The following is a 12,435-nucleotide window of genomic DNA, read 5'->3' on the forward strand; positions in this document are numbered from 1 at the left end:
GTTGCCTCGATCATCTCTGTTCATCCAGCCCCCCCCCCTACACACACACATACACACACACACACACACACACACACACACACATCAGAGTGAGGAGACACCTTTCATTTGGGGGTGGGGGGTAAATGAAGCCCAGTACCGACAACTGATATAATAACACGATAGAAGCTGAGTGGGTACACAGCAGCACTTGAACCAGCACAAATGATGGCTGATATGAACACACGCACAATGACCTCAAAAGGGACTTTGATGCATGCAGGCTGACCATATGGATTTAGGGCAGCTGACGTGAAAGAAGAAACACACTCTGCTACAATTAAAATGTACAGTCTGACACACAAAGATACACACCAATGCGCAAACACACATACACAGCAGAAGGATACGTACAGTAGTATCACGGGGAGAGACTGCGGCTGCCAAGGAATGAAGCTCACAAGTGGGTCGTGGTGGCAAACAATAGCTCACTTTCTTCTGTAAAGGTCTCGCTCTTTCTCCCCTCCTCCTCCCTCCAGACGACATGACCTCTCCTTACAGCTCAGCTAACAGAGTTTAGTCTGTTCTCTTATTACATAGATTAGGGTGTAAGTCTTTGTTTTTCTACAACATCACACAAATGATGAAGATTAAATTCCTGTAAGGACTATTGAAGACAAACAGGGTCAATGAAAAGCTGGTGCACTTGGCCACCTAGGGGTTATCCACTGCTATTGCAGTTTAAGGCAAGAGAGTCAATACTGGGTGCAGAAAACTAATCTTGATGTAAGAGAAAGGTTATATACAGAATTGTATTGTTAGATGCAACTTAAACTCCAGGCTTGACAAACATGTTGCATGCTCCCTTGCCATCACATGCCCATTTGAACATTGAAAGCATTTCTGGTCGTTGTAATTGGTCCGCTTGATCATATTTCCTGTTAAAGTGCTAATATTATGCTTTTGGGCTTTTCCCCTTTCCTTTATTGTGTTATATATATATGTTTGTGCACGTTATATGTTTACAAAGTGGAAAAGCCCAAAGTGGTAAGTCAAATCTAAATCATTCCGAATCTTGCAGAGACGGAGAGCGTAGGTATATGTAAGGAGATAACATAGGCACAGGCTAGATATTGCTAACTAAAATGCTAGTTAACATTAGTAATTAAACTTAAACAGCTAATGTAAGTCGAAACTGCCTTCTCCTGACTATACGGTAGTTTCTCTACTATGCGACAGAAAGTCGCCTGGTTATGACACAATCGTTAGCCTATTTTTTACAAAAACAGCTGCTACGGGGCCATAATGTTTGATACAAAGTAATGGAGCATTTTATACATTGTGGTGTTTCTTAAGAAATAAACAATGGAAAAATAGAGTCTTTAAACGCTTCAGATGTAAAGTGATTCGCTGTCAAAGTGACGCCAAAATGAATGGGAGTCAATGGGGTGCTAACGGGAGGTGATGGCTTGTTAGCCTACAATCTCCCCATAGGAGGTACGCTTTTCAGATGCTCGCTTACCCCCTTGCTTCTGACTGGGTAGTAGTCCTTACCTAGCTACTGCGCATGTGAGACTCCCAACAAAGATGGGATAGAAGTGAGATGCCTCACTCTGTAGCTGAAACAGAGAGCTCAACACACAGGGTGAAAAGAGGAGCTCCACAAAAATATGGTGTTTTTTGAAAATTAAACCATGTAAACCTATTCTGATATAACCTCTAAATACAACTATGAACCTGAAAATGAGCATAATATGTGCACTTTAAGAGATCCCTCAGAATAGCAGTTCAATGGATTCTCAGCTGATTATTAATGGCACATGTGCATATGGGTGAGTATTATATTAAGATACACTTGTATCCTTAAAACCCAATGTTTTGCACAGAAGGTAGGTTGGGATGGTTTGAATGCTCGCTATTTTAGGGCGTTTTCACACATACCTCGTTTGGTCCGGACTTTCAGACTTTTTAGTTTGATCCGAACCAAAATTACAGGTGTGAAACCTCCCCCGGACCACGGTCCGGATCAAAAGACCGAATTTTGGTCCGATAAAAAGAGGTGGTCTCGGTCCGGACCAAACTGAACCATGGTCCGGTTCGTTTGTAGTGTGAAAGCATTTTTTGGATGGTTCGGACTTTCGGACCAAATACAAGAAGCTCTGGCAGGCTCCCCTTGTGTTACAAGACCGGGGAAGCTCCCTTAAGGAACAGCTCGGTGCTTAGTGAGAGAGAGAGAGTGACGGTGAATGCGCTCAAAGAAGACAGCTGTCGGCTATCAGAGCAGAGAATACATCAGCAGTTTATTTGTTAAGTGGTAGTAAATGTACAGTGTAGGTTTCAGTTTGTCTCTGAATAAATGCTCCAGAAAGAAAGTTCCCGTATCTTGCATCTCAACATCACAAAAAAAGGGGAGAGCAGCGGTCAGTTGAAAAAACTCCGACACAGAGAGAGGGACGGGGATGCCCGCTTACAAACCAATCAATTATAATTATCTGGAGACGCAGCTCACGTATGTGATGACGGCAGGACGTAGTTTTGTCACGTATAGATCTTTAGTGCTCTTGCAAAACTGCAGTGTGAAACCAAAACTTACCAGATCAAATGTAGGCTATACAATGTAACAAAAACATGAACCTTGGTCCGGACCTTGGTTCGGACTTTCATGTGTGAAAACGCCCTTATAGTCAGACAACTGTGCGAATGCTAAAAACTGTGATTCCTCTGTATAGTTTCCTTTCATAATTGCTTTCTTTTTTTAGCTTCAAAGACTGGTGATGATGTAACTGCTAGAAAAGAAGCCTGGTTTCTATGTACACTGCCTTGTGATATGCAGATGCTTGTGTGCAGGGAGGTAGACGCAACAAAAGCAAAACAAAGCAACCGCTTCAATTCCAGTGCAAAGGCCACGCAATAATTACTACCTCTGCAAACATCTCGATATTGACCACTACAAGCTTTACAGACAAAGCGTTACAGTGTACCACACTGCGTTATTATATTGGTACATTTGTGTCCACACAGAGGAAGATTTCAGCCTAACTGGACCTACACTGGGCTTTTAGTGTATGTATTCACCTGCAGTATCTCACAAGCCACTGAACATTAAGGGCAAAAAGAAAATCCAGATTCTTTTTATTATTGATTTATCATTTTGCCTAAAGACTATCAAAAAAAATATTGAAAAATATCCTTAGCATCCCATCCCATTCCTCAAGCTATTTTTTTTTTTTAATTCTTTTTTGCTAGAGAAAATTGAAACAATTGATTGATAATCAGAGTAATTACTTTTCTGGTGATCGACTAATCGGCTATCGATGAAGCTCCACTGTGCTCAAACATCGTAAATGAACAGGCAACCCAGCCATGAAAGAGGGGTTAAAATTAGTTTTATTATTATTTGATAGAGCAGAAAAAAAAAAAAAAAAAAAAATCCAAAAAAACAAATACTTCTCATACATCGTTTTCTTTTCCATTTGGGCCGCGCTGCATTCCGCAGCAGCTTTGACCCCAAACAAAACGGAATGGTGATATTGTTGTCACACAGCAGCAGGCAGTAGTCAGGACAGCACAGGGTTACACTTAGCAGGGCACAAAATGATGGGGCTCATTCCAGATTGCTTATTTTGCATCCACGAGACGCGGGCTGCTACCTTCTGCCTGTCGGGAATGTACAGACAACCTGGAAGATTTTCGATGCTACTTTGAGACAGAAATACAAAATCTTGAGCACTTTAAATAAAACTTTGTACGCTTGTATTTCTATCAGCAATGTACATAGTGTATTGTTGCACCGTCCTAAATGAAACCCGAACGTACAGTTATGATACCCCAGTACAGAGGGATAAAGGTCAACTGATGCCCAGTTACCTAATGCAGTGCACCATCTTTTCAGTACGGATCCTGATAATCAACGAGCTCGAGAGTGCACTCCGGATACAGGACATCAAATCCTTACAAGGTTGCATTATTTAACACATCATGGATGAATTATGATACGCGGAGTGAGGCAACAGGGCAGCAAGACTCCAGGTTTGTAATTACATAGTGATAACATCATTGTCACTGTTGTTTTAATGTGAACATTTTTTTTCTCTTTTTTAAAAATGGACAGAAACAGGATATTGAGAAAACAACCGGTGGGATGGTCAGCCTCTTTTGTCAGTTGGGTTTTTGTTTTTACATATTGCTTGTGAAACGTCCAGATTTTGAAATATGCAAACATTTTACCCTGACGTTGCTGCTTAAATTCAACACATCGATATTTTAATCTTCAAATTTAGTGACACAGAAATGTCTGCGTAAAGCCATTGCTGAGTTAAAGAAACTGGACCATCCCAGTGACTGAAATTAAAAGACAGCACATTGTTAATAAAATAACTCAACTCCATGAGCAATATGGGAATCTCCTTGTTTAATGTAGGACATACTGTACTTTACTAGCTTATCCTGTGCTGCTGCAACCTGATAAAAAATGCACTATAGCTCATGTGAAAAGGCATAGTTAGCTCAATTCAAGGACCCCACATAAATCATACACACCTTAAATGTTAAAGACTAAGAAGTTCATGTCATTTGTTGCTATAGGGGTTTTTGCATAACTACATTCTGAAAGCTGTCCAGCTTCTCTAAGACCAATCGTAAGATGAGTGGGAGCCACTGGACGCGAGAGAAAAAAAAAAAAAATCATTTTAAGTGGAGTTCCATTCAAACTTAGGGCATAAGCATATATCTTTACTAACATAACCCTATAAATAAACCCAGAGACAGTTTGTCTACAGAAGAAAAATAATGCACCACAACCTATGACTAAAAGCAAAACAATGTCAAAAATATGACATTTCTTACACCCCCTCAGTCTAGCATGAATTCATGTTTATATCCAGAGAGGGTTCAAATAAACTAGACACCTTCTAGCAGAAGGGATACCATTTGGGCTCCACTAGTTCTTTGGAAGTTCTTTTTTTTTTTTTTTTCTCCTTTTTTTTTTTTTTTACACAATATTCAATACGAATAGTCCTCCAAATGTACGCTCCATGTCTTTACACGAGTTAGTGAAACCTTAATCTTCATTCTTCATCTTAGAAAAAACAAAGTATTTAAAAGTAGGCCACGACACGGAACCCAGCAGATGTAAAACCACCTCAACAGTAACATTAGTCTGTAAATTCAGACCTCTTCCAAAGTATCAGGGAGCACAATATTCCAAACACAGTATATGACTTACAGATGAAAAGACAAAATCCTAACATTCAGTCATACAAAACAATCCAACACACATCAACTTCCCTACTATACTCGCTGTGGGTTAGAGAGAAGAGGAAGTCTGTGTGCAGACAGATCATTTTTAGTCCTTTTTTTGTTGTTGATTTTAAATCATTTTTGCAAAGCCGAAGCAGTTATTATTTCATGGATGGTCCTCTAGCTTCAACCGCAGTCCCTGTGGCGAGGTCTTCGGTTAAGTCCTGTTGGGCCACCACGTGGGCCGGAAGTCTGACTGGCTCAGACTGGAGAGGGCTAGGACGTAAGGCGAAGATTTCAACGTGTCTAATAGTGATTTATTTTTTATTTTTTTTTTTTTTCCCCAGCCTAATCCAGAGGCAGGCGAGCTCGGGAATTATTCCTCTTGGTGCAACAGAGAGGTTCAACCAATATACAGGGGAGGGAGAGGCAACATCGCTGGGGAAGTTTGTAAAATTGTACATGCCCATGTCAACCCCAGCCCTCAAAAAAAGGGTACCCAAATTCAATTTGACATATTCCTTGTATCTCAGAAGCCCAAGCTGTCGCAGCACAACAACCACTTTGGGTTGAAGGATTCAGGTAAGGAAGATGGTAGCAGAAATATCTGAGGAGGAGCTGAAGAACACCTCTGTCCGACAAAAAAAAAAAAAAAAAAAAAAAAGAAACTAGGCTGATTCTCTCCGGCACCATTTTGGCCAGAGGCAGAGTCCATAGAAAGGATTAGAATGATCGTGAAAATGGCTGTTATTGATATTAAGAGGGGTAATAGTTGTGATGTCAGTAGGGATGTAAGATTGCATTATTTCCATGTGTTGGCTGCTTGGGAGATAGAACGGGAGGGAATCATGTCCAGCAGGTACTCTCGCTGACGCTCGACAGCAGAGGTGGTCTTATGGGCAGACAAGCTGGGGTTCACGTAGGCCATAGTCACACCTGTCAGGAGACAGACAGGTCAGTGGTCAACGCGCTGGACATTGAATGGTTTCACACACAGACACACACACACACACACACACACACACGTGGCAGAGTCCAGTGTTTCATTGGGAGCGATGAGGGAGAGTGGAGAGGCACCAACAGTACTACACTTATTTTTATTGCTGTTAACTGGTTTTTTTGGACATTTTATTGTATTCACTGTAAAAATTTGACTTCTTCTATTATTTGAACTGTTAAAAGCCCTCCTAGGGACAGGTGTTGCAAATTAGCCATGGCTACAAACACTGTGATACAGGCATCGGATTGTTATTTCTGTAATAATCTATGTTTTTTGTATCTGTCCCTATTTAAATAAACTACAAATAAAAAAATAAAAAAAAGAACGGATGGGGGAGTTTTTTTCTCTCTCTCTGTCATCATTATCTGGGCCAATGTAAAGCTAACACTCATTAGAACTGTGGAGGAAGTAAGAAATTGATGAGAGGGCAGCTTGATCAGAGTGTGTACATGTATGCTCATTCTCCATTACAACACACACACACACACACACACACACACACACACACACACACACACACACACACACACACACACACACACACACACACGTGTGTGAATTATCTGCTGAGGTTGTTTTTGAGGATACATAAAAAATACAATGACAACCAACGCAGTCATTCTAAAATGAAAAGGCCTAGCCTGAGAAGATGGGAGGAAAGAGAGTGACAGTGCCAGAGGACTGAGTCTACAAGAAATCAAAAGAGGAGCAGAAAGCGAGAACGGGTGAGGAGCGTTCTCGGTCTAATCTCGCGTCACGTTTTATCTACCTGTGTTGCCGCCGCTCTGCTTCCTCCAGGCAGACACGTTGCCCTGGTTACTGCTGCCGGCGCTGACCTTTGCCCCATGCTGCAGCGGGCGCGCTGCAGCATGCTTACCTGCCCTGTTGCCCAGCGCCGCCGCCGCCATCGCGCTCTGCAGCTGAGAGGAGGAGGTGAATGAGTGGGTCACGCCACGAGAGCTCATCGACTGGATGCCGTGGGACAGGTGACCCTGTACAGAGAGAGAGGGATGGGAGACGTGCTGCGGGTCAGTAAAGCTTTTCATTACCATGCAGTTGTTTTTGGCTGCTGATCGAGGAACAAATGCTTTCAAACTTAAAAAAGAAAAAAAAGAAAAAGAAATATAACATCACGGTCCATCATAGAGCTCATATGTCCTCATAGGTCCATCATCGTGATATGAGACTAGATATCGTCTTAGATTTTTGATATCATCCTATTGTAATATGGCATAAGTGGTGTCTTTTTTCCTGGTTTTATAGGCTACATTACAGTAAAGTGATGTCATCTTCTGAACTTACCAGACTGTTGTAACTGTTCTATTATTTGCCTTTACCCACTTAGTCATTATATCTACATTACTGATGATTATTTATCAAAAATCTCATGGTGTAAATATTTTGTGAAAACACCAATAGTCAACACTACAATATTGTTGCGGTATCGATATATTTGGTCAAAAATATTGTGATATTTGATTTTCTCCATATCGCCCAGCCCTAGTTACATCCCCGACACAATCGAAGGCCATCCTAACCTGCTTAATGGAGTGGTGGGCAGACACAGATCGGTGCTGCATCGCAGCCCTGACATGCTTGTACTGCTGGGACACCAGCACCTCACTCTTGGACATTGAAGGAGAGGAGGTGGTTTTAGAGACCGAGGAAGAGGAAGTCGCCTGCTGGAGGATACGCTGCTCAATCTCCTGCTCCTGTTGGAGTGCCTTAACAAAGGCTGCCTTCAGCCGACTGGTGTGCTCAGCCTTCAGGGCCTTCTTCTGATTGGACGACATGCATTGGTCACAGAGGATGGTCCCAACCTTCTCCTTTCTCCAGCGGGAGGTGAAGTCGGTCTTACACTGGGCGCAGGTGTATGGCTCTTTGGGAATGGAGCTGGCAATGGCAGCAGCTGGGCCCAGATTACCTATGTGGGAAAACCGAGAGCTTCTTTACACCAGATGGAAACGTGTATATTCTACTATTCAATCTACCGCTGCACTGCAACATCCCCGAACTAGCTTACAAAGTGGAACGATCTACCCACCTCTGCCGTGCATCTCCAGAAGTTTTTGCACCACCTCCTCCAGCCCCAACAAGTAGATGAACTCATTATTGGCCGCTGATGGCAGGAAGTTGAACTCGGGGGCCGGCGGTTTAGGCGGAGGGATCTCCAGCAGCGTCTTCTCCAGCTGCTTGCGTAGTGCCAGCTTGGCAGCCGCCTGTCGGCTGGCTGGGGAGTCATTGATGCTAGAGTTGGGTGACACTGAAGAGCCTTTTAGGCTGGTGGGAGAGGCCTGGACACAAACGCAACAGAAACCAACTTCAGCGACGACACATGAGGAAGTCACTATTACGGCTGACCATATAGCTATGCAGCGTAGCAATGGGAGAGAGTAGCTATGAAAAGGAACATTTACTATTGCTTTCTATATAAATCTTTCTCCAGATGAGTGTGCAGTGTTTGCTTGCATATTGTATCCTCACCTGAGGGATGTTGACCATGACATTACTGTTGGCCACATTAGCCACCCGAATGAGTCCCTGCTGAATGATCCTCTGGCCCTGGACCTGGACATTGGGCACAGAAGCCCTGGGAGCCAGCAAGAGCGGAGGGGGGCCTGAACCGCTGTGCTGATGCTGATGCTGGCGTAGACTGGCTATCTGCTGGGGAGTCACTGCGATAGGCTGATGGCAGCACACACACACAGACACAGACACACAGACACAGAAGCAGCCGCCGTGGGTGCATGAAGAGAGCAAGCAAAGGAGAAGACAAAGTAAGAAATTAACAAAGAGCTCTTCAAATCTAAACTACACATGGGAGTACACTGGAAATGTGGGCCAGCGTGAGGGCTGTCATCTGAACGGTTTCGAGATCCATCACACTAACCTGGGCCCCTCTGACCAGGGGTGGCATGACAATCTGAGAGTTGTGTTTGGACGGCATGTGTTGCCCACCCCGCACCAAAGGAGGAGGGATCACAGTGCCTGAGCTTCGACCTGTCACCTGTAAACACAACAATGCAAATACTCCGTAAATAACGTAACGATTTGCATTCCTTTTGACTTTGTGTGATTTGTGGTTTTGATGTGTAAGCCTCTGAATGAACAACTCCGCTGCCCTGCACTTGTGTTGCTCCGTATTCCAGTTTGTATAAAAGGTACAATGTAAAATTGAATCATACATCAATCCAGGCTCTACGATAGTTGCGACAGCAGGCTCTTAACAAAATACACTAAGTACCTGGAGGGGTCCTTTGCTTGATGTGACGCTACCTCTCACCAGAGGAGGAGGAGTGGCTACAGAGCCAGTCGCCTAAAACAAAATGAACAGGGTACAGTATTAGTCCATAGAGTTGTATGTTCTTGAAGGAATGAATAAGCAGAAATGTTTAAAAGTCTTCATTAATGGTGTCAGTGGGAAAACAGAACCGTCTGTTTTATTTACAGCAGTTGCGTTGTTCATAAAACCTGAAAAAGACGGAACAGTTCGCCCTGATGCATCCGTCAGCTCCAACAAAACGTAAATGACAATCAACACTCCTCCTCGGGGGTTTTACCTTCTGCACGGTGCTCTCCTTCTGAATCTGGCTCTGTCGTAGTTTCTTAAGCAGCACCAGCTTGGCCTCCTGGAGTCTCAGTTCCTCCTTCAGCTGTTTGATGATGCGCTCCCTCTCCTCAGGAGAACTCTTCTTTAGACACCAAAAAAAAAAAAGGAGACTTAGCAGCCATAAATGTACAATTTGAAGCTACATCAGTAGTGACTTGAAAAACGTTTGGTCTTTTCAACAGCTAGAATGAAGACTTTTAAGCCAGTGGACACTACAAGACTGTTATAGGGGTGGGGGTGGGGGGGTGGGGGTGCGACGATTTTTTAAATGGATTAATTTCCTTAAAATCCATATTTTTTATTTTATCTTTTACCAATGATTCATTCATAGTTTCTGTTTATATACGGTACCGCCGACGGCGACTACATCATATACGTTACCAGCAAAACAGACTGGAAGCAGAATGCAGAAAATACACGTTATGTACTTCTTTACATATTAAATAAATGTCATGATTAGTTTTTAGAAATGTCTCATGATATTATTGTCTCTAGAAGTGTATTATTCAACTTTTGTGTTTTTGTTAAAGAAGGAAAAGAAAATCGCAATTCTCAACACTATGGAATCGCAATACTTCTGGAATCGCGATCAATGAAAATCACAATACAAAATCGAATCGGCACCCATGTATCGTGGAAGAATCGAATCGGGACAAAAAACATATGGTCCCAGCCCTAGTGTGCGTAAAGTTTGAATGTTGTTTTCCTACCATTAGTTTATCCGTGTCAGTCTGCGTGAAGCAGTGACCATTCATGAGAGGGCTGGCTGGCTCGTTGTCCGACAACACAATCACATCGTCTGGCGATGGTGGCTGCCGCTCATTCTTAATGTCACTGAGGGAAAGGAAACGGGAAAAGACAGAAAAGTATGTTAATGAGAAGGGGTTTTCGTCATTCAAATCAAGATTCAACGCTGTATTCCATTTCAGTCCATACTACTGCAGTTGCCATAAACTGCAACTAGCGTGTAGTTTGGTCTTAAATCCAGTAGATGGCAGTATATAATTATGATGTCATTATCCCTCTTGTAGTGCAAATGTGTACTGGGACATACAAGAAGACAAGAACCAAGAGATCAATAATGGTGTAATGGCGGCTGGGGAAGATCGCTACAACCCATTATCTCCAGCGAAAGGTAACATCAACGAAGAGACCTCGTGCTCTCTGAATTCCAACAGACGCAGCAAAGTCGGTCACAGACATCATGCAAACACAGGGCTAATGAACTGCATTTTTGTTTGTTTTACAGCAGGAAAAGGCTTAAAGCCTTTGATAACATTTTTAATGGCTTTTCCTGAGGTCGAGGGAGAACAAAGGCGACTAGTGGTGAGCTACATATGCATCAATCTGGAAAGGGGTGGAGATTAGAAGTAAAGGGTGGCTGCAATTTTACGCATGGACCGTGGCGGAAGAATAAATCTGCCTCCACCATCACAGTGGGGATCTTGTCAGGTCCAGTGGGTTGGTGCATAAGGAGATAGAAGTCTGAGTGGTAATGAGAACTGGTGGAGGAGGAGGCAAGGTAGCAAGGGGGATATTTGACAGTACGCGAGAGGTATAGGTTCGGGTCATAATGTGAAGTTATGCAGGCAAACATGCAAGTTTAAAATTGTTCAGACGCTGTCGAGCGTGAGGCTTCAGGGCGTCAAGCTTAGGCCCAGTTTACCACCCAGACAGGGCCTCACCCCTCCCCTGCCTCCGTGGTGAGGCCTGTGGCCTAGCCAAATCGGCACAGCCTGGGCCTCCGCTCTATCCTCCCTCCCAGCTGCCGACACTAGAGTCACAAACTGAGCAGAGCGGAGGTCCGCTGGAGACACTGGAGAGGGTGACAGTGAGGGGGAGGGGAATACATGGCCAGGAGCCAACCTATTGTGTACACTCTCCCTCACTCACTCACTCAGTCACTCAGTCACTACTTCACACACCCCTCCCCCCCCTTCCTGACTTGCTTGTTCATCCTTTTATACTCCAACTCACTGACTCAGTTCTTCACACTTTCGCTTCCTTTTGCACGCTCCTCTCTTCAGACACGTTTCTCTGCCATCCTCTCCGTCCTCACAACAGCTGTCTAACAGCTCCCCTCAACAGAGATTGCACGCACGGTACAACAAGGTCAACTATATGAGGATTTCAGCAGACTAAGAAACCACAACAAACTTGTACTGTCATACTGCTACTTTGCCCAGTTGCTAAGAACACAAATAAACCTTGTTCATACTGTACATTGCCACTTCCTGGAAAGTACGTCCTTAATACGAGTCATTCACTTTCAGCCCTGTTGACATTCCTTGATATAAATGATGATAAGCAACGTCAGACACAAGTAGCATCAGAGAGCAATGAAAATCATCAACAGCATCTTTCACAAACAAAAACCTAATTGCGACGCAGCGCCTTCTCTGACAAACAATGGACTAGCTTGTGATGGTTGCTACTACTCTATTGAGAACAGCTTACACAAGCATCACAACACACAGCAGCTTGGTTATGTAAGGTCCAGTATTTCTGCATGCCTCGGCCTCCCCAATCATGGCTTCACAATGACCCCGCTATAGGATTGCTGAATCAGTCGTTATTAGGTGCAGTGGGATTCGCTGTTTAAAATGCA

General features: G+C 43.5%; 1 protein-coding gene across 3 annotated transcripts in view; it reads right to left on the reverse strand.

The window, feature by feature from the left end:
* Positions 1 to 4,370: 4,370 nt before the first annotated feature.
* Positions 4,371 to 12,435, reverse strand: part of gatad2ab (GATA zinc finger domain containing 2Ab) — a 34,189-nt gene continuing 26,124 nt past the window's right edge. For 2 of the 3 annotated variants that reach the window (XM_039811444.1, XM_039811445.1), the window contains 9 exons: positions 10,538 to 10,661; positions 9,778 to 9,909; positions 9,462 to 9,533; positions 9,108 to 9,224; positions 8,702 to 8,902; positions 8,262 to 8,511; positions 7,756 to 8,141; positions 6,987 to 7,209; positions 4,371 to 6,153 (listed from right to left, as the gene is read on the reverse strand). In XM_039811444.1, the coding sequence (XP_039667378.1) occupies positions 6,020 to 6,153; positions 6,987 to 7,209; positions 7,756 to 8,141; positions 8,262 to 8,511; positions 8,702 to 8,902; positions 9,108 to 9,224; positions 9,462 to 9,533; positions 9,778 to 9,909; positions 10,538 to 10,661 (1,639 nt within the window). In that variant the 3' untranslated portion in view covers positions 4,371 to 6,019. The remainder of the gene's footprint in view (positions 6,154 to 6,986; positions 7,210 to 7,755; positions 8,142 to 8,261; positions 8,512 to 8,701; positions 8,903 to 9,107; positions 9,225 to 9,461; positions 9,534 to 9,777; positions 9,910 to 10,537; positions 10,662 to 12,435) is intronic. The other variant, XM_039811446.1, reaches the window with a different exon arrangement.

This window comes from Perca fluviatilis, chromosome 9, assembly GCF_010015445.1.
Source record: "Perca fluviatilis chromosome 9, GENO_Pfluv_1.0, whole genome shotgun sequence".
Lineage (NCBI taxonomy): Eukaryota > Metazoa > Chordata > Actinopteri > Perciformes > Percidae > Perca > Perca fluviatilis.